The sequence below is a fragment of the Salmo salar genome, chromosome ssa12, assembly GCF_905237065.1.
Source record: "Salmo salar chromosome ssa12, Ssal_v3.1, whole genome shotgun sequence".
In the NCBI taxonomy this organism is placed as follows: Eukaryota; Metazoa; Chordata; class Actinopteri; order Salmoniformes; family Salmonidae; genus Salmo; species Salmo salar.
The window spans coordinates 97,637,717-97,664,924 of record NC_059453.1 but is presented as its reverse complement, the minus strand read 5'-3'; the positions used below and the strand labels follow the sequence as shown (position 1 = coordinate 97,664,924).

The window sequence follows — 27,208 nt, the reverse complement described above, 5'->3', positions numbered from 1 at the left end:
GTATGGCTGGTTGGTTGGTAGCAGATTGTATGGCTGGTTGGTTGGTTGGTAGCAGATTGTATGGTTGGTTGGTTGGTAGCAGATTGTATGGCTGGTTGGTTGGTAGCAGATTGTATGGCTGGTTGGTTGGTAGCAGATTGTATGGCTGGTTGGTTGGTAGCAGATTGTATGGCTGGTTGGTTGGTAGCAGATTGTATAGTTGGTTGGTTGGTAGCAGATTGTATGGCTGGCTGGTTGGTAGCAGATTGTATGGCTGGTTGGTTGGTAGCAGATTGTATGGCTGGTTGGTTGGTAGCAGATTGTATAGTTGGTTGGTTGGTTGGTAGCAGATTGTATGGCTGGTTGGTTGGTAGCAGATTGTATGGCTGGTTGGTTGGTAGCAGATTGTATGGCTGGTTGGTTGGTAGCAGATTGTATGGCTGGTTGGTTGGTAGCAGATTGTATGGCTGGTTGGTTGGTAGCAGATTGTATGGCTGGTTGGTTGGTAGCAGATTGTATGGCTGGTTGGTTGGTAGCAGATTGTATGGCTGGTTGGTTGGTAGCAGATTGTATGGCTGGTTGGTTGGTAGCAGATTGTATGGCTGGTTGGTTGGTAGCAGATTGTATGGTTGGTTTTGTTAGTTGGTAGCAGATTGTATGGCTGGTTGGTTTTGTTAGTTGGTAGCAGATTGTATGGTTGGTTTTGTTAGTTGGTAGCAGATTGTATGGCTGGTTGGTTTTGTTAGTTGGTAGCAGATTGTATGGCTGGCTGGTTAGTTGGTAGCAGATTGTATGGCTGGTTGGTTTTGATAGTTGGTAGCAGATTGTATGGCTGGTTGGATGTTTTTTTCAGACAAAGTTTTGTGTCCCTCCCTCGAGCCGTCTGGCACACAACTGTCCTGTGTGAACTAGAACTAATTGAGGTTCGAAGCAACTTGACTGACAAACCAATTTTCTTGCTCTGCAGGAAAATAAAAATATAGATTTGTCTTTTCCTTTCCCGAAACCTCCACGAGGATGGTGGTTGATATGAGGCCGGTTCTCTAGATGTGTTTTCAGAACTGCCAAATACCGGTTCAAACCTATTCAGATCGAGCTTCCAGAAACAAACTCTCATCAGATTTATATTGTTTAGTTTTACAGTACATCCTATCTAACTGTATATCTATGTAAATCCAACACAGCCAAATGAAAACATTCCATTTAACAGTCAGCAGAAGGAGATAGATCATTCCCTTATATTCTCATTCCCACACTTTCAGGACCATAAATGTTCCCTTTTCCGCCTGCAGAATCGCTCTGTTGGGCCAGCAGATCCTCGGGAGGTGTGTGTGGGTGTGGCAGGAGGCCAGACAAGGTAGCTATCTGTACAGGGAGTTTAATGGTCCTGCAGTGTTCTGGTCTAGCTCAGAGATCAGCTATATGGGTCTAGTCTGCATGATGGTCTTCTCTGTTTTCTGTTGGGAACAGAGAAACAGCGGACTTGAACCAGACTGGAACATTGCTGGTTAACTCTGGCTCCTATTCTCTCTCTCTCTCTCTCTCTCTCTCTAACTCAATCTGTCTTTCTGATATACGACATTGCCCTCACATATAATGTACCTATACTGAACACACGGTCAGGCTTATCTTCTCACGGCCAGACAGCCCTGCCAAGGAGAACAGGAAACAAACCATTCATTCTGTTTCTCAATCTGGGATTCATTCATTCTCCCTCTCTCTCTTTATCTCTATCTCTATCTCCCTTTCTCAATCTGCGATTCATTCATTCTCCCTCTCTCTCTTTATCTCTATCTCCCTTTCTCAATCTGCGATTCATTCATTCTCCCTCTCTCTCTTTATCTCTATCTCCCTTTCTCAATCTGCAATTCATTCATTCTCTCTCTTTATCTCTTGCACTCTGCCTCTCTTTCCCTCTTTTTATCTCTATCTCCCTTTCTCACCCTCTTTCTCTCCTAAGACTTCATACTCTCTCTGGCTTCAGACTTCCTACTCTCTCTGGCTTCAGACTTCCTACTCTATCTGGCTTCAGACTTCCTACTCTCTCTGGCTTCAGACTTCCTACTCTATCTGGCTTCAGACTTCCTACTCTCTCTGGCTTCAGACTTCCTACTCTCTCTGGCTTCAGACTTCCTACTCTCTCTGGCTTCAGACTTCCTACTCTCTCTGGCTTCAGACTTCCTACTCTCTCTGGCTTCAGACTTCATACTCTCTCTGTCTGTCTCAGACATTCTATAGGAGCTGAGTAGTGCTGTTTATGGTATCAGTTGTAGATCCTTGTACCCAGCTAGCCTGACACTATAACAGGGAATGTAGGGAGGCATAGTGTTCCCTGAAGCTCACCCGCCTCAGACTGCCTGTCTTTCTACTATCTCATCTCTCAATCTCCATTCACACAGGATGTCAAATCAAAAGCATTTCCTGATACTATGTAAATATCTTATCTTTCTTATTCCAGATAAACGTTCAGTATGATAGGACCCATGAGGGAATTAAAACTCTGTGGTGTTGAGGATGCTTCAGATCAGCCTATGTATTGTATGACCTTACTGTTGACTCCTCACTGTGATTGGCTGTGTTTTCCATGTTGCCTACCACATCATATTAAGGCAGTGGCGACCCGTCATTCAGGGCAGGTGGGGTAGAGACCCATCTATTTTGAGCCAAACATTTTTAGCAAAAAATGTAAATAAAAAATACACAACCTGTTGAAATGTTTGGGGTCACTTAGAAATGTCCTTGTTTTTGAAAGAATTGTATACATTTTTTTCCATTAAAATAACATCAACTTGATCAGAAATATAGTGTAGACATTGTTAATGTTGTAAATGACTATTGTAGCTGGAAACGGTGGATTTTTTATGGAATATCTACATAGGCGTACAGAGGCCCATTATCAGCAACCATCACTCCTGTGTTCCAATTGCACGTTGTGTTAGCTAATCCAAGTTTATCATTTTAAAAGGCTAATTGATCATTAGATAACCCTTTTGCAATTATGTTAGCACAGCTGAAAACTGTTGTTCCGATTAAAGAAGCAATAAAACTGGCCTTCTTTTAGACTAGTTGAGTATCTGAAGAATCAGCATTTGTGGGTTCGATTACAGGCTCAAAAGGGCCAGAAACAAAGACCTTTCTTCTGAAACTCATCAGTCTATTCTTGTTCTGAGAAATGAAGGCATTTCATGTGAGAAATTGCCAAGAAACTGAAGATCTCGATGTTTACTACTCCCTTCACAGAACAGTGCAAACTGGCTCTAACCAGAATAGAAAGAGGAGTGGGAGGCCCCGGTGCACAACTAAGCAAGAGAACAAGTACACGAGAGTGTCTAGTTTGAGAAACAGACGCCTCACAAGTCCTCAACTGGCAGCTTCATTATATAGTATCCGTAAAACACCAGTCTCAACGTCAACAGTGAAGAGACGACTCCGGGATGCTGGCCTTCTAGGCAGAGTTCCTCTGTCCAGTCTCTGTTCTTTTGCCCATCTTAATTAAGAGAGATGGCTTTTTCTTTGCAACGCTGTCCCTGCCTGGTTTAGCTACATAGAGAGGCTGAAGGCAGGCTTTGTGATGAGTTAGTGTCACTGCTAGCTGCTGGCTCACAGACCGATAGAGAGAGAGAGGCTGAACTCTGATGAGTTAATCATTGGTTTAACAGAATTGGAATATTGTCTTAACAGCAGTAGAATATTTGTGAGTGTAGCTTATCACTGGTGATGACATCACTTAGAATGCTTTGAGAATAGAATGTTTCTGTTCTAGAATCTGGAGAATACGGACGCCGTTATTGTTCTGTTCTAGAATCTGGGGGATACGGACACCGTTATTGTTCTGTTCTAAGATCTGGGGAATACGGACACCGTTATTGTTCTGTTCTAGAATCTGGGGAATACGGACACCGTTATTGTTCTGTTCTAGAATCTGGGGAATACGGACACCGTTATTGTTCTGTTCTAGAATCTGGGGGATACGGACACCGTTATTGTTCTGTTCTAGAATCTGGAGAATACGGACACCGTTATTGTTATGTTCTAGAATCTGGAGAATACGGACACCGTTATTGTTCTGTTCTAGGATCTGGAGAATACGGACACCGTTATTGTTCTGTTCTAGAATCTGGAGAATACGGACACCGTTATTGTTCTGTTCTAGAATCTGGAGAATACGGACACCGTTATTGTTCTGTTCTAGAATCTGGAGAATACGGACACCGTTATTGTTCTGTTCTAGGATCTGGGGAATACGGACACCGTTATTGTTCTGTTCTAGGATCTGGAGAATACGGACCCAGTTATTGTTCTGTTCTAGGATCTGGGGAATACGGACACCGTTATTGTTCTGTTCTAGGATCTGGAGAATACGGACACCGTTATTGTTCTGTTGTAGAATCTGGGGAATACGGACACCGTTATTGTTCTGTTCTAGAATCTGGAGAATACGGACACCGTTATTGTTCTGTTCTAAGATCTGGGGAATACGGACACCGTTATTGTTCTGTTCTAGGATCTGGGGAATACGGACACCGTTATTGTTCTGTTCTAGAATCTGGAGAATACGGACACCGTTATTGTTCTGTTCTAGGATCTGGAGAATACGGACCCAGTTATTGTTCTGTTCTAGGATCTGGGGAATACGGACACCGTTATTGTTCTGTTCTAGGATCTGGAGAATACGGACCCCGTTATTGTTCTGTTCTAGGATCTGGAGAATACGGACACCGTTATTGTTCTGTTGTAGAATCTGGAGAATACGGACACCGTTATTGTTCTGTTCTAGAATCTGGAGAATACGGACACCGTTATTGTTCTGTTCTAAGATCTGGGGAATACGGACACCGTTATTGTTCTGTTCTAGGATCTGGGGAATACGGACACCGTTATTGTTCTGTTCTAGAATCTGGAGAATACGGACACCGTTATTGTTCTGTTCTAGGATCTGGAGAATACGGACCCAGTTATTGTTCTGTTCTAGGATCTGGGGAATACGGACACCGTTATTGTTCTGTTCTAGGATCTGGAGAATACGGACACCGTTATTGTTCTGTTCTAGAATCTGGGGAATACGGACACCGTTATTGTTCTGTTCTAGAATCTGGAGAATACGGACACCGTTATTGTTCTGTTCTAGAATCTGGAGAATACGGACACCGTTATTGTTCTATTCTAGAATCTGGAGAATACGGACACCGTTATTGTTCTGTTCTAGAATCTGGAGAATACGGACACCGTTATTGTTCTGTTCTAGGATCTGGGGAATACGGACACCGTTATTGTTCTGTTCTATGATCTGGAGAATACGGACCCAGTTATTGTTCTGTTCTAGGATCTGGGGAATACGGACACCGTTATTGTTCTGTTCCGATATGGAACTATACGAGGTATGTTTCCAGAGGGATTTTTTACAAAGATACGTTGTTTACAAAAGATGGATTCAACACAATACAGTGTAGCGTACACTGTCGTCTCTGACAAGGCCCTTCATCTATACTACGTGTCTTATCAAGACTAATGTCTTCGACCAGCCTCGTATAACGGAATCAGCACATCCATCACAGTCTGTTTCCAGTCTTCGTTCACTGAGAAGCAAACACACAGACAGACTGGTATAAACATTGAGCTGTGATCTAAACACACCGGTAGGTTTGTAGAGGAAGAGGACGACACAAACGGACACACACATATGTTACCCTGCTGGTTCTTCCCAGGATGATCTGCTCATGAACAAACACACGTCCATTTTCTCAGGAAGATCCCTACGATCTGGATGAGGCGACCCGGAACACTCCGGAATGCTCAGCTGTTCACGTTCTAGATATCTCTGAGTCCCCGTGACCAGGGTTATGGTTAGTTACGGAGTGATATCTGTCTCAGGAGTGTGAGAAGGTTTCATTAGCTATTGTTTCTCAAGCTGTGTCCATCCATCTGTGTTAGCTAGCGTGTGTAATCATATGATTTACTGTGACTAGCCAGTCCACTGAGAATGACAAACAGTGAAGGGGGCTTGGGGAAGGAGAATGGGGCTTGGGGAAGGAGAGGGGGCTTGGGGAAGGAGAGGGGGCTTGGGGAAGAGGGATTGGGGAAGGGGCTTGGAGAAGGGGCTTGGGGAAGGGGCTTGGGGAAGGAGAAGGGGATTGGGGAAGGGGGCTTGGAGAAGGAGAAGGGGCTTGGGGAAGGAGAGGGGGCTTGGGGAAGGGGATTGGGGAAGGGGCTTGGGGAAGGAGAAGGGGATTGGGGAAGGGGCTTGGAGAAGGAGAAGGGGCTTGGGGAAGGAGAACGGGGCTTGGGGAAGGAGAAGGGGCTTGGGGAAGGAGAGGGGGCTTGGGGAAGGACTTTTTCATACTGGTCCCCCATGGGAATTCGAACCCACTACTCAGGCGGTGCAAGTGCCATGGTCTACCAACTGAGCCACACGGGACCCCAGGGGGTTGTTTTAGACTGGGCCTAAAGTATCTCTCTCTCTCTCTCTCTCTCTCTCTCTCTCTCTCTCTCTCTCTCTCTCTCTCTCTCTCTCTCTCTCTCTCTCTCTCTCTCTCTCTCTCTCTCTCTCTCTCTCTCTCTCTCTCTCTCTCTCTCTCTCTCTCTCTCTCTCTCTCTCTCTCTCTCTCTCTCTCTCTCTCTCTCTCTCTCTCTCTCTCTCTCTCTCTCTCTCTCTCTCTCTCTCTCTCTCTCTCTCTCTCTCTCTCTCTCTCTCTCTCTCTCTCTCTCTCTCTCTCTCTCTCTCTCTCTCTTTCTCTCTCTTTCTTTCCCTCTCTATTTCCTTCTATCGCTCTCTTAACTTCCGTCAGCCACTCCCTCTTTCCCTCGGAGACAGTGTGTAATGTTCCAGCAGCGGGGAACACAGTGGGACATTCCCCTGATCCCTCTACGACCCCCGTGACCCGGGCCCACAGCAACACAGGGCCATCTGCCTTGCCCTCTCGGCATCCTCCTCTCGTTCTCTTCCTCTATCCCATGATGCCTCTGTGTTGGTGTGAGCCTGTGATGTTCTATGAGAGAGAGAGAGAGAGAGAGAGAGAGTGAGTTATTATAAAACCTTTATTTTATACTCAAGTGTTAACATAAATAATGACACACTGCCTTTTCAGAAATGAAACACCAAATGTAATTCCTAAAAAAAAAAAAATACATTTTTTTGTTGTTGAAAAAGATAAAAAAAACAAAAATAATAATAAAATGAACAAATAAAAAATATAAAAAATGAATAAAATAAATATAAAATGTATTTAAAAAAATCCTTTAAAAACACATCTTACATCCTTCCCATATCCCGTTTCTATCTTATGTTTCCTACTTAGAAACATTTACATCTTTGCTTGTCCCCAAATAAAATTTAGCAGTTGACATTTTCTTTTCTGTTGCTTTCTATATTGAAACCCCAAAATAAAAACAGTGTTATTGAAAATCTCCCCTACAGCTTTAAACAAAGACTCCAGCATTTCCAAGAGAGGTTTTATCCTCTCACACTCCATAAAACAGTGAAAAATGGTTTCTCTTATATTACAAAAAGGACATCCATCTCCAACATCTGAGTTAATAACAGATATAAAAGCATTAACTGCAATTATGCCATGCAACACCCTCCATTGCATATCACCAGTACCCTTTTGTAACAGTGGCTTGTACAGTTCTCTCCATGCTGGCTTTACCTTGTCATCAATGCCCAATTTTACCCTCCATGGAGTGTCTTTTCTATTTTTCAATTTATCTTTATTCAACACCTTGACACACCCCCTATATAAGTCTTTCCCATTCACCTCATCCAAACCCACCTCTTCCAACCCTCTCAAATCCAGTAATATCGCCTTTCTTTCTGACTCTGGGATATTTGGTGTAATCCCTAGTCTTGGAAATGAGACGTCTTCATCTTGTACCTTCTTCTTGTGGCTATGAAGCATACCCCACTCTTCTGCTGACAAAGCCTTCCTGCAGCTTCCCAGCAGTTGTCCTACAATCCTTTCCGACCTCACCCCCAAATGTTCAGCCACCCGTCTTCCATCCATTAAGGCGGGCCCAGCCATGGCCATTAACTGTTTTAAGGTGATGATTTTGCCCTCCACCAGAATGTTGGAAAAATGTGGAACAGCTGCAGTTGTGCAATCCAGTCTTGCCCCATACACCAGAGGTTCCTCCAACAGCCAATGCACTGACTCCGCTGAAGTTCGTCTGGACACCTTCATTATGCTCCACACCCTAAGAAGGCCTCTGTAAAACGGAGGTATTCCCTCCCTAGAAATCTGGCTACTATCAACCAAAAATAAAGCTTTCTTTAAACCTAATCCTCCAACCTGCTGTAATACAAGACCTGCCACCCCTCTCCAAACCACATGTTCCGGTCCGTAAAGCAACCTTTGAATAAACTGCAACCGGAAAGCAGCAGCCCTACTAGCAAGATGTACAAGACCTTGTCCCCCCTCCTCTTTTGACAAATACAAAACACTTTGTGGAACCCAGTGATATTTATCCCAAAAGAAATCCACAATTATTGCCTGTATCTTAGCCAGAAGGCCAGATGGTGGTTCTAAAACTGACAACCGATGCCACAGTGCAGAGGCAATCACATTGTTAACTATAATAGTGCGCCCCCTATATGACATACGAGATAGCAACCAATGCCATTTCCTTATCCTCCCTTCCACCATTTCAACCACCCCAATATAATTTTTTTCCATAGTCCCCTCATCCCCTAGGTACACTCCAAGATACTTAAAACCTCCCTTACACCATTCCAGCCCCCCTGGCAAAGCCATGATCCCTCCAGACCATTCTCCAATCTGTAAAGCACAACTCTTTTCCCAATTTACCTTTGCAGAGGATATTCCCCTAAAACGATCAACCATTAGACTCAAACTATCCACCTCCACTTGATTTTTCACTAAAACAACTACATCACCAGCATAGGCTGAGAGACGAATAGGAGGAATATCCCTTGAAAGGTACACCCCTTCAATGCGACTTCTAATGCTATTTAGTAGTGGCTCTATAGCAATGGCATATAACATTCCCGACAAAGAACATCCCTGCCTAATACCTCTACACACTTTAAAAGGAGCACTCAAACCACCGTTAACTTTCAATACACTTTCAATGTCACCATATATCACCTCTATCATGGCAATAAAACCAGAGCTGAACCCAAACGCCTCCAAAGTGCGCCATAAATATTGATGTTCAACTCGGTCAAATGCCTTTTCCTGATCAATTGAAATTAGACCAGCATCCAACCCAATAGCCCTAGAGACATCCAAAAAATCATGAATCAGAGAAATGTTATCCCCTATCTGCCTGCCAGGAACACAGTAGGACTGGTCCGTATGTATGATTTGCCCCATCACCTCCCTCAACCTGTTGGACAAAGCCTTTGACAGGATCTTATAATCAGTGCACAATAAAGCCACCGGCCTCCAGTTCTTCACCTCCCTAGGATCACCCTTTTTGGGCAGTAGGGTGAGGACAGCCCTTCTGCAGCTTATTGGTAGTAGCCCTCCGGTTAAACTATCATTAACTACTGCTAGCCAATCCTCTCCCAACATAGCCCAAAAGATTTAAAAAAGTCAACGGGAAGCCCATCAATACCTGGTGCCCTTCCATTTTCCATGCCTTTTAATGCAGTGTATAACTCCTGCAAAGACAATGGTTGCTCAAGCTCAACCTGAGCTTCTGCAGCCACCTGTGGGAGTCCATCAAGGAAATGCTGTGTCACTGTTTTATCCTCTTTGTACTCACACTGGTAGAGCTCAGCATAGAACTCTACTGCCCTCTTTCTAATTTCACTAGGTCTAGTGAGCTCTTGTCCAACAGCTGATTTGAGACAATGAATAATTTTTCTTTGTCCATTCTTTTTCTCTAAACCAAAGAAAAATTTGGATGAGGCATCCATTTCAGAGATTCCCTGAAACTTACTTCTCACCAATGCCCCCTGTGCACTGATACCCAGCAGGTCTGCCAATGCAGCTTTTTTCTTCTTGAGGGCCTGAGTGTGGCCTCGATCTCCTGTGGTCTCAACCAACGTCATGAGTTCCACTATTTCAGTCTCTAGGGCTTTCATTGATCTGGTGATATCCTTGGTGACATTCCTCGTGTATTGCTTACAGAATTGTTGAATCTGGATTTTCCCTATATCCCACCACTGTTGAAGGGATACAAAACTGGCCTTTTGAGACCTCCACCTCTCCCAGAAAAAACTAAAACATTTCCTGAAGTGAGCATCACTCAATAAAGTTATGTTAAAATGCCAGTATGCCGTTTTAGGTTTTACATCGTTAATGAACACCACCTCTGTTATTAAACAATGATCAGAAAAACCCACTGGGGTTATCACACTTGATTTACAGACCTGAGATTGATGCTCAAAACAATAAAACCTATCTAACCTGGCCATAGAGATGGTGTTCTCTCTCACATGCACCCAGGTATACTGCCTTGTGCCTCCATGTTGACTCCGCCAAATATCACACAGTTCATTTGTTACAATGAGACGTTTTAAAATAGTCCTTGAGGCTATATGAGGTTCTTTGTGATTTCTATCTAAATCACTGACTGTGCAGTTAAAATCCCCAGCAATAAATAAATAATCTTCATTGTTACATTTCTCAATGGTATTTGATGTCTCTAAAAAGCATACCCTCTCAACTGCCACCACTGGGGCATATACATTTATCAGACGCATAGTGATGTTTTCATACCTTACTCTAACTTTTAATAACCTCCCCTCAACTACCTCTTCAACCTCATATGACAAAGGCAAAAACCCTTTTGAGAACAAGATGGCCACACCCCCACTTTTTGAGTTTTTATGACTACACACCACTGTCCCCCCCCACTCCTGTTGCCACATAACTTCATTTTCCAAATTACTATGCGTTTCTTGTAGAAAAATTATGTCACTTCCCTTTCCCCTAATTAACTCTTTTGCCCCATTTACGTTTAAAGAAGAAATCTTAAAACTGCTCATGGATGAAAAAAAAATACAGAGGAAGACCCAGAAACCACATCTCTTTACAGAGTTAAAGCTGCGATTGAACTCTTTCATTTTCTTTAGAATTTACATCACTTATCACTCTCGTGACCACTTTCTAGCAATTTCAGGGCTTGTCAAACATCCCCCTGTTATTTTTGACATCAGAAACTTTGCTGATTCAATAAACAATTCACTTTCATGGAAAAAATCAGTTACATTATAATCCTGCATATATTTCTTCCCTTTTGTCAACTTCAGAAATTGACGTACCTTCTCAATCCCATACCTCCCTTCCACCCCATTTATCTCACTATTTTGTTGTGACGCGTCAGATGACTCACTCTCGCTATCCTCCCCAGAAGAAAACGCCACGATCTCTACAACCTGTTTATCTTCAAGTGATTTATCAATCTCTACCTTCCTCTTGGAATTAGACCCTTCACCACCCCTTACATTCTTCCTCTTACTCCTCGGTACTTTGAAAACAGCTGCTTCCTTTTCCATTATTTCAATCTCCTCTTGACCTCCAATTTCATTTTCCAGCACCACCTCAGCGACGGCAGTCGCAATCTCACCGACTGTTTCCCCTCCCTCTTTGTTCTGATCTACCACAATTGCCCCCGTATCCACAATGCCTTCCTCTCCTACTTTTCCTACCACATCCGCCCACCTTCTCCCTTCCCCTGCACCCTTAGCATGTTCATCCCTTCGCGGTGGTGCGTTAGCTGCACCAGCACTAGAGCTGCTACCGGGCTCTGCGTGCTCATTCTCAGGACAATTACGCACCAAATGCCCCTCTCTTCCACAGCCAAAGCATTTCATTGATTCAGTAGAAGCGTAGAAGACATAATCAAATCCATCAATCTTAAAACTGAATGCTAAATTCAGTTCATCAGTGTCCTTTTTTAAAATCATATGCACTTGTCTCCTATGAGACACATGTTTCAGCAACGGAGATTTGCATACAAAAAGAACCTTCTTTATTGTTGATACAATTTGACCATGACGAGATAACTCTCGCTCCAACACTTTATCTCTAACAAATGGTGGCACGTAAGAAAGTATAACTTTCTTTGCCGGATTCATAAGCGGAAAAACCGGTGTCTGTGTCTCCCGCAACACAACACCACTCTCAACTATCTTATTCACCTTTTCAATGGAATCTAAGAATATCACTACAGCGCTATTCATCCTTGAGGCTGATTTGATACTATCATACCCAATGATAGCACCCACTGCCAAGCTACATTCTTCCACTGAACACCCGGCCGCAGCAGGAATCTTTACTCCATGTCGCCGACTAAGTTTTTCAAACTCCAAACTTCCGCGAGTGGCCATTGCAACCAGCCCCACCCGCTGGTTGTGCCCTCGCGAAAACCAAACCTAACGATCCCACCACCCCTATACGTGCTTAGTGATATTTAGACAAGATACCCTTAAAACAACTAAACTAATCAACATATATATATACACCAAAACCCAATAGAGTGAAGATAATTCCAGTCGCTCTCACAATCACTCCTGCTTCACGACTCACTCCCAGCATAAAAAAGAGAGGGGGAGGAGGGAGGGGGGGAGAGAGAGAGAGAGAGAGAGAGAGAGAGAGAGAGAGAGAGAGAGAGAGAGAGAGAGACATGCATGCACTGTAAACCTACAGCATTATACTGGCACCAGAGAAGGCCAGTTTAATACTCTAACTCAGTACTATTTTCCTTACAGTAAAACATTACAGCAATCCATACATTTACAGGAAGGATGCTGTAATATAACTTTACAGTAAGGAAAATAGTGTTCTGTGAAATAGATGACAGTATCTCTGCGATAAAGCAGAATTACAGTATGAACATAACAACTCTGCTGCTAGGATAATGCTGTACATTTATATCGAAATTCTCCCTGAAATCTAAATGTAAAAAAATATATATATTTGTACATTTATTCCAGTTTGGTAAAACAACATTAACAACAGACCTGGCAATAGAAGTAACAACAGTTGAGCACATGCAGTATTTCACCAGGGGCCATTCTATTCAGGGTAAGGTTGGTTCAGAGGCACTGAAACACACAAACAGGACAGTTTGGTCAGGAGGTCATCCAGGAGAGAGAAGTCAGCCCGGCATCAGCTGTTCCTTATGGGGCGTCGTAACAATCCTCCTCAGTTCTGATTGGTCAGCTATTCTTTAACTAGAACAAGCGTAGAAAAAGAAAGAATAGAATGAGAGACAGAGTCATGAACCGGCTCAAAGTTTGAAACAAAAAAGGGAGACAACGTGGACATAGTTAATAAATATATTTTGTTATTCCTTAAAGTAACCTAAATACAAGTAACAATGGTGTGTTTAATCAGTAGTGTAAGTGAGTGGTTGCGTGCATAAATGTGATAATGAGGGGTGTTGAAAGGTGCCAAAGCAAACAAACAAAACGACCACAAAAATGTCACAACCAAAATCCAACAGTGTGTCTGGATGGAGAGAGTCTCCTCAATGAATGGAGGTGTATTTATCCCGGGACCCACCCGAGCCCAGGTGTGTCTGCATGGAGAGAGTCTCCTCAATGAATGGGGAAGAGGTGTATTTATCCCGGGACCCACCCGAGCCCAGGTGTGTCTGGATGGAGAGAGTCTCCTCAATGAATGGAGGTGTATTTATCCCGGGACACACCCGAGCCCAGGTGTGTCTGGATGGAGAGAGTCTCCTCAATGAATGGAGGTGTATTTATCCCGGGACACACCCGAGCCCAGGTGTGTCTGGATGGAGAGAGTCTCCTCAATGAATGGAGGTGTATTTATCCCGGGACCCACCCGAGCCCAGGTGTGTCTGGATGGAGAGAGTCTCCTCAATGAATGGAGGTGTATTTATCCCGGGACCCACCCGAGCCCAGGTGTGTCTGGATGGAGAGAGTCTCCTCAATGAATGGGGAAGAGGTGTATTTATCCCGGGACACACCCGAGCCCAGGTGTGTCTGGATGGAGAGAGTCTCCTCAATGAATGGAGGTGTATTTATCCCGGGACCCACCCGAGCCCAGGTGTGTCTGGATGGAGAGAGTCTCCTCAATGAATGGGGAAGAGGTGTATTTATCCCGGGACCCACCCGAGCCCAGGTGTGTCTGGATGGAGAGAGTCTCCTCAATGAATGGGGAAGAGGTGTATTTATCCCGGGACACACCCGAGCCCAGGTGTGTCTGGATGGAGAGAGTCTCCTCAATGAATGGGGAAGAGGTGTATTTATCCCGGGACCCACCCGAGCCCAGGTGTGTCTGGATGGAGAGAGTCTCCTCAATGAATGGGGAAGAGGTGTATTTATCCCGGGACCCACCCGAGCCCAGGTGTGTCTGGATGGAGAGAGTCTCCTCAATGAATGGGGAAGAGGTGTATTTATCCCGGGACCCACCCGAGCCCAGGTGTGTCCCATGTCGCTGACCACCCTCCCAGCTCCGCCCACCGACATCCTAATAAGGAAAACAAGACCAAAGAGACAGAATAAGGCAGACAGAGAGGGAGGGTCGTCACAACAGAGAGCACCAGGGCTGTTACTCTGGGGGGGGGTAAATAGAGAGACAGAGAGCACCAGGGCTGTTACTCTGGGGGGGGTAAATAGAGAGACAGAGAGCACCAGGGCTGTTACTCTGGGGGGGGGGTAAATAGAGAGACAGAGAGCACCAGGGCTGTTACTCTGGGGGGGGTAAATAGAGAAACAGAGAGCACCAGGGCTGTTACTCTGGGGGGGTAAATAGAGAGACAGAGAGCACCAGGGCTGTTACTGTGGGTAAATAGAGAGACAGAGAGCACCAGGGCTGTTACTCTGGGTAAATAGAGAGACAGAGAGCACCAGGGCTGTTACTGTGGGTAAATAGAGAGACAGAGAGCACCAGGGCTGTTACTGTGGGTAAATAGAGCGACAGAGAGCACCAGGGCTGTTACTCTGGGGGTAAATAGAGAGACAGAGAGCACCAGGGCTGTTACTCTGGGGGGGTAAATAGAGAAACAGAGAGCACCAGGGCTGTTACTCTGGGGGGGGTAAATAGAGAGACAGAGAGCACCAGGGCTGTTACTCTGGGGGGGGTAAATAGAGAGACAGAGAGCACCAGGGCTGTTACTCTGGGGGGGGTAAATAGAGAGACAGAGAGCACCAGGGCTGTTACTCTGGGGGGGGTAAATAGAGAAACAGAGAGCACCAGGGCTGTTACTCTGGGGGGGGTAAATAGAGAAACAGAGAGCACCAGGGCTGTTACTCTGGGGGGGTAAATAGAGAGACAGAGAGCACCAGGGCTGTTACTGTGGGTAAATAGAGAGACAGAGAGCACCAGGGCTGTTACTCTGGGTAAATAGAGAGACAGAGAGCACCAGGGCTGTTACTGTGGGTAAATAGAGAGACAGAGAGCACCAGGGCTGTTACTGTGGGTAAATAGAGAGACAGAGAGCACCAGGGCTGTTACTGTGGGTAAATAGAGAGACAGAGAGCACCAGGGCTGTTACTCTGGGGGTAAATAGAGAGACAGAGAGCACCAGGGCTGTTACTCTGGGGGTAAATAGAGAGACAGAGAGCACCAGGGCTGTTACTCTGGGTAAATAGAGAGACAGAGAGCACCAGGGCTGTTACTGTGGGTAAATAGAGAGACAGAGAGCACCAGGGCTGTTACTGTGGGTAAATAGAGAGACAGAGAGCACCAGGGCTGTTACTGTGGGTAAATAGAGAGACAGAGAGCACCAGGGCTGTTACTCTGGGGGTAAATAGAGAGACAGAGAGCACCAGGGCTGTTACTGTGCGGTAAATAGACAGGGGACAAGGGACACATTTAGCTGTGTGTGTGTGTGCGTACTTGGGAATAGATAACTAATGCAACACAGCTAGATAACTAATGCAACACAGCTAGATAACTAATACAACACAGCTAGATAACTAATACAACACAGCTAGATAACTAATACAACACAGCTAGATAACTAATACAACACAGCTAGATAACTAATACAACACAGCTAGATAACTAATACAACACAGCTAGATAACTAATACAACACAGCTAGATAACTAAAAGTTGCATTTCGAGAGAGAGAGAGAGAGAGAGAGAGAGAGAGAGAGAGAGAGAGATCTATGATGATGAGCCAAACCACATTAAATAACTAGAGAGAGGGACAAAACCATCCCCACAGTGAAGCATGGTAGTGGCAGCATCATGCTGTGGGGGTGTTTTCATCGGCAGAGACTGGGAAACTGGTCAGAATGATGGATGGCCCTAAATACAGGGAAATTCTTGAGGGAAACCTGTTTCAGTCTTCCAGAGATTTGAGACTGGGACGGAGGTTCACCTTCCAGCAGGACAGTGACCCTAAGCATACTGCTAAAGCATCACTTGAATAGTTTAAGGGGAAACATTTAAATGTCTTGAAATGGCCTAGTCAAAGCCCAGACCGCAATCCAATTGAGAATCTGTGGTATGACTTAAAGACTGCTGTACACCAGCGGAACCCATCCAACTTGAAGGAGCTGGAGCAGTTTTGCCTTGAAGAATGGGCAAAAATCCCAGTGGCTAGATGTGCCAAGCTAATAGAGACATACCCCAAGAGACTTGCAGCTGTAATTGCAGCAAAAGGTGGCTCTACAAAGTATTGACTTTGGGGGGTGAATAGTTATGCACGCTCAAGTTTTCCATTTTTTTTTGTCTTATTTCTTGTCTTGTTTCACAATTAAAAATATTTTGCATCTTCAAAGTGGTAGGCATGTTGTGTAAATCAAATGATACAAACCCCCCAAAAATCTATTTTAATTCCAGGTTGTAAGGCAACAAAATAGGAATAAACGCCCAAGGGGGGTGAATACTTTCGCAAGCCACTGTAAAGACAGATATAGACAGATACAGAGGGAAGTTTTAGAAAGAGGACAAGACAGAGATTAGACAAATAGCTAATTAGTCAGCGGCGAGCTGCTCTCAAAATACACAATAAGTGTGAGTAACGTTGAGGCCTGTTGCTATGGTAATCGCGTTCACTGAATCATTGCTATGGAACTGCCTACTTAGGATTCTGCGAGGGGGAAATTCAGAAGTGTTTGTAGTTGGTTCTGGGGGGCGAGGAGGATGGATATGATGAAAATGAGAATGGAACATAATGTCTGTCTGTCTCTGTGTCTCTGTGTGTGTGTGTCTTTGTGTCTCTGTGTCTGTTTGTGTGTCTGTGTGTGTGTCTCTGTGTCTGTGTGTGTGTCTCTGTGTGTGTGTCTTTGTGTTTCTGTGTCTGTTTGTGTGTCTGTGTGTGTGTGTCTGTGTGTGTGTCTCTGTGTGTGTCTCTGTGTGTGTGTCTTTGTGTTTCTGTGTGTGTGTGTCTCTGTGTGTGTGTAACATCTGTGAGTGTAGAGTCTAGTGTTGCCCGTCCATGCACCTGATGCTTTCAGGAAATTAGGCTGTTGCTAATACAGTAGGTCACTGAGTCAGCTGCTTGTCATTCACACACACAGACACACACACACTCACACACTCCTTGCCTTGATTGATCCAACGATCAGTCGACCACACACACAGTATACAGTGCATTCGGGAAGTACTCCGAGCCCTTGACTTTTTTCCACGTTTTGTTATGTTACAGTCTCATTCTAAAATTGATTAAATCTTCTTCCCCTCATCAATCTACACACAATACCCCACAATGACATCACAATACCCCATAATGACAAAGCAAAAACAGGATTTTAGAAACAAAAAGGAAAAATAAATAAAACTGAAATATCACATTTCCATAAGTAAGTATTCAGACCCTTTACTCAGTTGAATCACGTTTGGCAGCAATTACAGCATCGAGTCTTCTTCTAAAATCCTGTTTTCTTGGGTATGATGCTACAAGATTGGCACACCTGTATTCGGGGAGTTTCTCCCATTCTTCTCTGCAGATCCTCTCAAAGATTGAGAAGGACAGACTTGTTTGTGGGTGTTTGTCAGAATGATTGTGTCTGCACGCAAGTTAACCGTGAGACCATGATGGAGTGTATCTCTGTGTGTGTGTGTGTGTGTATACAGTATGAGAGGGGATAACAACATCATGTTCATTGCTCACAGTAGAGTGGGCCTAGACACACAGCTCACAGCACTGTGGAAGATCACTAAAGCTGTCTGTCAAGGAAATAGGATTACACAGGACTCAAAACAAGACTCAAAACAAGACTCAAAACAAGACCCCAAACAAGACCCCAAACAAGACCCCAAACAAGACCCCAAACAAGACCCCCAAACAAGACTCAAAACAAGACCCCAAACAAGACCCCCAAACAAGACCCCCAAACAAGACCCCAAACAAGACCCCCAAACAAGACTCAAAACAAGACCCCAAACAAGACCCCAAACAAGACCCCCAAACAAACAGAAGTGAGAGCATCGCCCGATCAGTCAATCTAAGCAGGACAGTTTTGGAAAGTATTTTTGTAAATAACAGCTGCTGCACGATATCTAATGAAGTCTCGAGCTATTGCTCGCCTGAGGTAGAGTATCTCATGATAAGCTGTAGACCACACTATCTACCTAGAGAGTTTTCATCTGTATTTCTCGTAGCTGTTAACATACCACCACAATCAGAGGCTGGCACTAAAACAGCATTGAATGTATTCCTGTATTCCGCCATCAGCAAACAAGAAAACGCCCACCCAGAGGTGGCGCTCCTAGTAGCCGGGGACTTGAATGCAGGGAAACTTAAATTTGTTTAAACCAATTTCTACCAGCATGTTATTAAATATGCAACCAGAGGGGGAAAAAAACTCTGGACCACCTTTACTCCACACACAGAGACACATGCAAAGCTCTCCCTCGCCCTCCATTTGGCAAATCTGACCATAATTCTATCCTCCTTTGTCCTGCTTACAAGCAAATATTAAAGCACGAAGCACCTGTGACTAGATCAATAAAAAAGTGATCAGATGAAGCAGATGCTAAGCTAAAGGACTGTTTTGCTAGCACAGACTGGAATATGTTCCGGGATTCCTCCGATGGCATTGAGGAGTACACCACATCAGTCACTGGCTTTATCAATAAGTGCATCGATGACGTCATCCCCACAGTGACCGTACGCACATACCCCAACCAGAAGCCATGGATTACAGGCAACATCCACACTGAGCTAAGGGTAGAGCTGCCGCTTTCAAGGAGCGGGACTCTAACCCGGAAGCTTATAAGAAATCCCAATATGCCCTCCGACAAACCATCAAACAGGCAAGGCGTCAATACAGGACTAAGATTGAATCGTACTACACCTGCTCTGACGCTTGTCGGATGTGGCAGGGCTTGAAAACTATTATGGACTACAAAGGGAAGCACAGTCGAGAGCTGCCCAGTGACACGAGCCTACCAGACGAGCTCAACTACTTCTATGCTCGCTTTGAGGCAAATAACACTGAGACATGCATGAGAGCACCAGCTGTTTCAGAAGATTCTGTGATCACGTTCTCCGCAGCCGGTGTGAGTAAGACCTTTAAACAGGTCAACATTCACAAGGCTGCAGGGCCAGGCGGATTTCCAGGATGTGCTCCGGGCATGTGCTGACCAACTGGCAGGTGTCTTCATTGACATTTTCAACATGTCCCTGATTGTCTGTAATACCAACATGTTTTAAGCAGACCACCATAGTCCTTGTGCCCAAGAACACTAAGGTAACCTGCCTAAATGACTACCGACCCGTAGCACTCACATCTGTAGCCATGAAGTGCTTTGAAAGGCTGGTCATGGCTCACATCAACACCATTATCCCAGAAACCCTAGACTCACTCCAATTTGCATACCACCCCAACATATCCACAGATGATGCAATCTCTATTGCACTCCACACTGCCCTACAGAGGAAGGCCCTAAAAATTGTCAAAGACTCCAACCACCCTAGTCATAGACTGTTCTCTCTGCTAAGCCAACGAATGGTGTAAAGCACTTATATTTTCATGAATGTTTAATATTACTACTTTTGTATTTTTAAATTTGCACTCTGTAATTTCACCGGATGTTGGCTAGGTGGGACGCTACCGTCCCACCTAGCCAGAAAGTTGTGGAAAGGTTGTATGCAAAATAACCACAGGACAAGCACACTCTCACCAAGCTCAAAGAAACATATGGTTCTCAGAACGTTGTGTGCTTGCTGGGTTCAAACTCTGCTGTCAACACAAGATTTAACCTGTTTTTCTGGGCTCACCACATTTTGTGATGCAATATTTCGGGGGGATTTTGAAACCAAATGTATTTTCAATAGAAGCACTTTTTCCTCTTGTCAGTGAAAGTGTGTAATGGATGAGTAACAGTGTTTGTGAAGAGAAGTAAAGAGTGAAAGCTTGGCATTGTGATTGTGAGGTCACCATCTCCCCTGGAGACGACTGATGTGTGTTCTAGAACATGGGTGTGATAGTCTCTCTCCACGTAAACAATCTGTGGGTGTTCCGACAGTTCTCTCTCTCTCTGTCTCTCTCTCTCTCTCTCTCTCTCTGTCTCTCTGTCTCTGTGTCTCTGTGTCTCTGTCTCTGTCTCTCTCTCTCTCAAATAATGCATGCAGAGCAGAATTGAGAGGATTCCCGCTAAGTCCAGAAAATTGCTATTAAATTCTACAACCACCTAAAACGAAGTGATTCTCAATCCTTCCATAACATCACCTACAGAGAGATGAACCTGGAGAAGAGTCATCTCTGTCAGATAGTACGGGGACTGTGTTCAGAAACACAGTGCCCCAGGAAAGCAACAACAACGCAATTAGACCCAGCCAAATGATGAGAAAACAAAAAAGATCATTACTTGACAAAATTGGAAAGAATCAAAAGAAAAACAGAGCAAACTAGAACGCTATTGGGCCCTGAACAGAAAGTACACAGTGGCAGAATACCTGACCACTGTGAGTGACCCAAAATTAAGGAAAGCTTTGACTATGTGCATTGAGCATGATTTTTAGTTTATATAGAGCCAACTTCAGCCTCCTCCCATGACGTCTGCCCCATTCACTCCGGTTTATTCCCTAAGAGCCAACTTCAGCCTCCTCCCATGACGTCTGCCCCATTCACTCCGGTTTATTCCCTAAGAGCCAACTTCAGCCTCCTCCCATGACGTCTGCTCCATCCACTACGGTTTATTCTCTAAGAGCCAACTTCAGCCTCCTCCCATGACGTCTGCTCCATCCACTACGGTTTATTCTCTAAGAGCCAACTTCAGCCTCCTCCCATGACGTCTGCTCCATTCACTACGGTTTATTCCCTAAGAGCCAACTTCAGCCTCCTCCCATGACGTCTGCTCCATCCACTACGGTTTATTCCCTAAGAGCCAACTTCAGCCTCCTCCCATGACGTCTGCTCCATCCACTACGGTTTATTCCCTAAGAGCCAACTTCAGCCTCCTCCCATGACGTCTGCTCCATCCACTACGGTTTATTCCCTAAGAGCCAACTTCAGCCTCCTCCCATGACGTCTGCTCCATCCACTACGGTTTATTCCCTAAGAGCCAACTTCAGCCTCCTCCCATGACGTCTGCCCCATTCACTCCGGTTTATTCCCTAAGAGCCAACTTCAGCCTCCTCCCATGACGTCTGCCCCATTCACTCCGGTTTATTCCCTAAGAGCCAACTTCAGCCTCCTCCCATGACGTCTGCCCCATTCACTCCGGTTTATTCCCTAAGAGCCAACTTCAGCCTCCTCCCATGACGTCTGCTCCATCCACTACGGTTTATTCCCTAAGAGCCAACTTCAGCCTCCTCCCATGACGTCTGCTCCATCCACTACGGTTTATTCCCTAAGAGCCAACTTCAGCCTCCTCCCATGACGTCTGCTCCATCCACTACGGTTTATTCCCTAAGAGCCAACTTCAGCCTCCTCCCATGACGTCTGCTCCATCCACTACGGTTTATTCCCTAAGAGCCAACTTCAGCCTCCTCCCATGACGTCTGCTCCATCCACTACGGTTTATTCCCTAAGAGCCAACTTCAGCCTCCTCCCATGACGTCTGCTCCATCCACTACGGTTTATTCCCTAAGAGCCAACTTCAGCCTCCTCCCATGACGTCTGCTCCATCCACTACGGTTTATTCCCTAAATCTCAACCTCTGTAGTTTCAGCCAGAGGTTGTGTTGTTGATTCCCTCACTGCACAAAATCCATGTAAGAGAGATGAACTACTTGCGTTATGAATGCTCTTTTGAACAAAACTATCTTTCATTCTGGGATTTTAGTAAAATTAGGAAACACTTTACTGTACTGTACTTCCATCAAATGTTTTATTCTTTCTTACATAGATTGGCAATACATTAACCTTGAATTGACTAGCTCACTAACTGCAAACGGTGGGGAGTGTGTGTATTGGATGTGGTGTAGACGGTGGATCGCTGCCCGCTAACTGTTTTCATTCTTCTTAGGGTCTATTATTATTCTTAGGGTCTACTATTCCATTAAACCCAATTTTGGCTCTTCGCGCTCTAGCGGCTCCTTGTGGCGGGCCGGGCGCCTGCAGGCTGACTTCAGTCGTCACTTGAACATTGTTTCCTCCGACACATTGGTGCAGCTGGTGCATGTTTCTGAGGACACATGACTCGACCTTCGCCTCTCCCAAGCTCGTTGGGGAGTTGCAGCGATGAGACAAGATCGTAATTGGATCACAATTGGATATAACGGAATATGGGGAGTAAAATGAGGTAAAATACAAAAAAATATATACAGTACAAGTCAAAAGTTTGGACACACCTACTCATTCAAGGGTTTTTTTTTTTTTTACTGTTTTCTACATAGTAGATATATGGAATCATGTAGTAACCAAAAAAGTGTTAAACAAATCAAAATATATTTAATATTTGAGATTCTTCAAAATAGCCACCCTTTGTCTTGATGACAGCTTTGCACACTCTTGGCATTTTGGTAATCCATCTGGCCCTGCAGCCTTGTGAATGTTGATCTGTTCAAATGTCTTACTCACATTGGCTACATTTACGTCATTTAGCAGACGCTCTTATCCAGAACGACTTACGGCAAGTTTGATCACACAGTCGTCCGGAACAGCTGGTGCTCTCATGCATGATTCAGTGTTACTTGCCTCGAAGCGCACATATAAGTAATTTAGCTCATCTGGTAGGCTTGTGTCACTGGGCAGCTTGCGGCTGGGCTTCCCTTTGTAGTCCGTAATAGTTTGCAAGCCCTGCCACATCCGACGAGCGTCGGAGCCGGTGTAGTCTCTCTGTCTCTCGCCTCCCCTCTTCTCTGCCTCTCTCACTTTCCTCCTCCTAGATCTGTATACCATAGACACTTACCTGTCTGTCTGTCTTGTTTCTGCAGGGCAGGTATTGATGAGGTGGAGACAGATGTGGTGGAGATCGAAGCTAAACTAGATAAGGTACGTAAACACTGGAATAACATCTCTGTTCCTGTCCCTGTCTCTCTCTCTGTCTCTGTCCCTGTCCCTGTCTCTGTATCTGTCTCCGTGCTTGCGCCTGTCTCTGTCTTCATGCCTGTCCCTGTCTCTGTCTCTGTCTCCGAGCCTGTCTCTGTCTCCGTGCCTGTCCCTGTCTCTGTCTCTGTCTCCGAGCCTGTCTCTGTCTCCGTGCCTGTCCCTGTCTCTGTATCTGTCTCCGTGCCTGTCCCTGCCTCTGTATCTGTCTCCGTGCCTGTCCCTGCCTCTGTCTCCGTCTCTGTATCTGTCTCCGTGCCTGTTCCTGTCTCTATCTTCGTGCCTGTCCCTGCCTCTGTCTCTGTCTCCGAGCCTGTCTCTGTCTCCGTGCCTGTCCCTGTCTCTGTATCTGTCTCCGTGCCTGTCCCTGCCTCTGTATCTGTCTCCGTGCCTGTCCCTGCCTCTGTCTCCGTCTCTGTATCTGTCTCCGTGCCTGTTCCTGTCTCTATCTTCGTGCCTGTCCCTGCCTCTGTCTCTGTCTCCGAGCCTGTCTCTGTCTCCGTGCCTGTCCCTGTCTCTGTATCTGTCTCCGTGCCTGTCCCTGCCTCTGTATCTGTCTCCGTGCCTGTCCCTGCCTCTGTATCTGTCTCCGTGCCTGTCCCTGCCTCTGTCTCCGTCTCTGTATCTGTCTCCGTGCCTGTTCCTGTCTCTATCTTCGTGCCTGTCCCTGTCTCTGTATCTGTCTCCGTGCCTGTCCCTGTCCTTGTCTCCGTCTTCGTGCCTGTCCCTGTCTCTGACCCTGTCTCTGTCTTTGTCTTGTACTGTACTATAGATCCCTTTGTCCTCTTAGTTTTGTCTCACCCAAAATAGAGTGTGTTCATGGACCTTTGTATTTATAGGATTCCCGCTACACACACACACACACACACACACACACACACACACACACACACACACATACTGCAGAAAGAGTTTTGTCGCTGTAGTGAAAGGTCAAACCATCTTCACGGTGATTTAAAGCAAATGGTGCCACTGTGATCTGTTAGCATAACAGCACAATATCAATCTGAACACGAAAACACACGCGCATGCGCACGCACGTACACACGCACGTACGCACGCACGTACGCACGCACGTACGCACACACACACACACACACACACACACACACACACACACACACACAGTAGAGTAATGAGTGATCTGACACAGAGACATTTGAACCTACCTAACCCAGCCCACCATTTTTCTTGAATCTATGTACCCCTTCCTGCACTATTTCAGCTCTAAGGACCTCAAAGCCCCTCACCCCGTCCCTCTCTCTGAGGTCAAACAGTAAGGTCACCGTCCGTATGCATTGGCTTTGTCTAACTGGGGTTCTTGCTTCTCACACCAGTGTTTATAGGAGGTTCTAGACATGACTGTGAGTTGATGGTGTTTAAAGGCTGTTCTAATTTAGTTAAATGATGGTTTACCACACAAAAGGACATCCAGCCAACTTGACAACTGTGGAACTCTTTCGAGTCCAATGCCCCGACGAATTGAGGCTGTTCTGGGGGGTAAAAGAGGGAGCAACTCAATATTAAGAAGTTGTCCTTAATGTTTTATACACTCCGTCCTTTATCATCTGGCCAGTGATGTCATAGGGCTGCTCTGTCTCTTCCACCAATAAACTGCCATGACATGTTTACAAGGGAGATAATTGGACCAAGGGAGATAATTGGACCAAGGGCGATAATTGGACCAAGGGATATAATTGGACCAAGGGAGATAATTGGACCAAGGGCGATAATTGGACCAAGGGATATAATTGGACCAAGGGAAATAATTGACGGGTTATAACACAGTCTCACAGCTGCACCAGGGGGGTGATAATTGAAGAGTTATAACCTCTCTAGGGTATGTGGGACGCTACCGTCCCACCTGGCCAACATCCGGTGGAATTGCAGAGCGCCAAATTCAAAAACAGAAATACATACAAGTGTTATACATCGGTTTAAAGATTAACTTCTTGTTAATCCAGCCGTTGTGTCAGATTTCAAAAAGGCTTTATGGCGAAAGCATACCATGTGATTATCTGAGGACAGCGTCCAGCACACAAAACATTACAATAAGTTAACAGCCAAGTAGAGGAGTAACAAAAGTCAGAAATAGCGATAAAATTAATCACTTACCCTTGATGATCTTCATATGGTTGCACTCCGAAGACTCCATGTTACACAATAAATGTTCATTTTGTTCGATAAAGTCCCTCTTTATATCCAAAAACCTCTGTTTTGTTGGCGCGTTTTGTTCAGTAATCCATTGGCTCAAAGGCGGTCACAACAGGCAGACGAAAAATCCCAAAAGTATCAGTAAAGTTCATACAAACATGTCAAACGATGTTTATAATCAATCCTCAGGTTGTTTTTAGTCATAATAATCAATAATATTTCAACCGGACAAAAGCAAGAAAGGAGGGCTCTAGGTCGCGCGCACCAAACAGGTCTGGGGACTTTCCACTATCCACTCATTCAGAGTGGTCTTACTCCCTCATTTTTCAGAATACAAACCTGAAACAATTTCTAAAGACTGTTGACATCTATAGGAAGTGCAATTTGAGTCCTAAGTCATTGGATATTGTATAGGCAGTCAATGGAAAACTACAAACATAAAACAAATCCCACTTCCTGGATTGATTTGTTTCAGGTTTTCGCCTGCCATATCAGTTCTGTTATACTCACAGACATTATTTTAACAGTTTTGGAAACTTTAGAGTGTTTTCTATTCAGATCTACCAATTATATGCATATCATAGCTTCTGGGCCTGAGTAACAGGCAGTTTACTTTGGGCACGCTTTTCATCCGGATGTCAAAATACTGCCTCCTACCCCGGAGAGGATAAGAGTCTCACAGCTGCACCAGGGGGCTGATAATTGAAGAGCTATAACAGTCTCACAGCTGCACCAGGGGGGTGATAATTGAAGAGCTATAACAGTCTCACAGCTGTTTAATCTGTTTGTGTTGTCTTGGCAACAATACTACTGTCACTGGGGCTGAGTTACATGAAGCCCCTAAGTTACATGCAGTGGTGTAAAGTACTTAAGTACAAAATACTTTAAAGTACTACTTAAGTCGTTTTTTTGTGTATCTGTACTTTACTATTTATGTTTTTTGTAACTTTTACTTCACAACATTCCTAAGGAAAATAATGTACTTTTTACTCCATACATTTTTCACTGACAACCAAAAGTACTTGTTACATTTTGAATGCTTAGCAGGACATAAAATGGTCTTATTCACGCATTTATCAAGAGAACGTCCCTGGTCATCTACTGGCTGTGTGCCCCTGGCTAGCTGTAAAAAATATATATATATAATATATATATTAAAAAAATGGTGCCTTCTGGTTTGCTTATTTGGTATTTGAAATGATATATACTTTTATTTTTGATACTGAAGTATATTTTTACAATTACATTTATTTTTGATACTTAAGTATATTTAAAACCAAATACTTGTAGAATTTTACTCAAGTAGTATTTTACTGGGTGAATATCACTTTTACTTGAGTCATTTTCTATTAAGATATCTTTACTTCTACTCAAGTATGACTGTTGGGTACTTTTTCTACCACTGCTTACATGAAGCCCCCACCAATCTCACTCTTCTCCTCTCTCTCTCTTGTTCTCTCTGTCTCTCTGTCTCACTCTCTTCGTCTCTCTCTTTGTCTCTCTGTCTGTCTCTCTCTCTCTCTTTGTCTCTCTGTCTGTCTCTCTCTGTCTCCCTGTCTGTCTGTCTCTCTCTCTCTTTGTCTCTCTGTCTGTCTCTCTCTGTCTCCCTGTCTGTCTCTCTGTCTCTGTTTCTGTCTCGCTCTCCGTCTCTCTCTCTCTTTGTCTCTCTGTCTGTCTCTCTCTCTTTGTCTCTCTGTCTGTCTCTCTCTGTTTGTCTCTCTGTCTGTCTCTCTCTCTTTGTCTCTCT

At 44.7% G+C, this 27,208-nt stretch overlaps 1 protein-coding gene across 1 annotated transcript in view; it reads left to right on the top strand.

Annotated features, from left to right (window-relative positions):
* LOC106594380 (arf-GAP with coiled-coil, ANK repeat and PH domain-containing protein 3) overlaps positions 1-27,208 on the top strand; it is a 117,647-nt gene that overhangs the window by 17,052 nt on the left and 73,387 nt on the right. Inside the window, exon 2 of the mRNA XM_045691969.1 lies at positions 23,196-23,253. Coding sequence (XP_045547925.1) covers positions 23,196-23,253 — 58 coding nt within the window. The remainder of the gene's footprint in view (positions 1-23,195; positions 23,254-27,208) is intronic.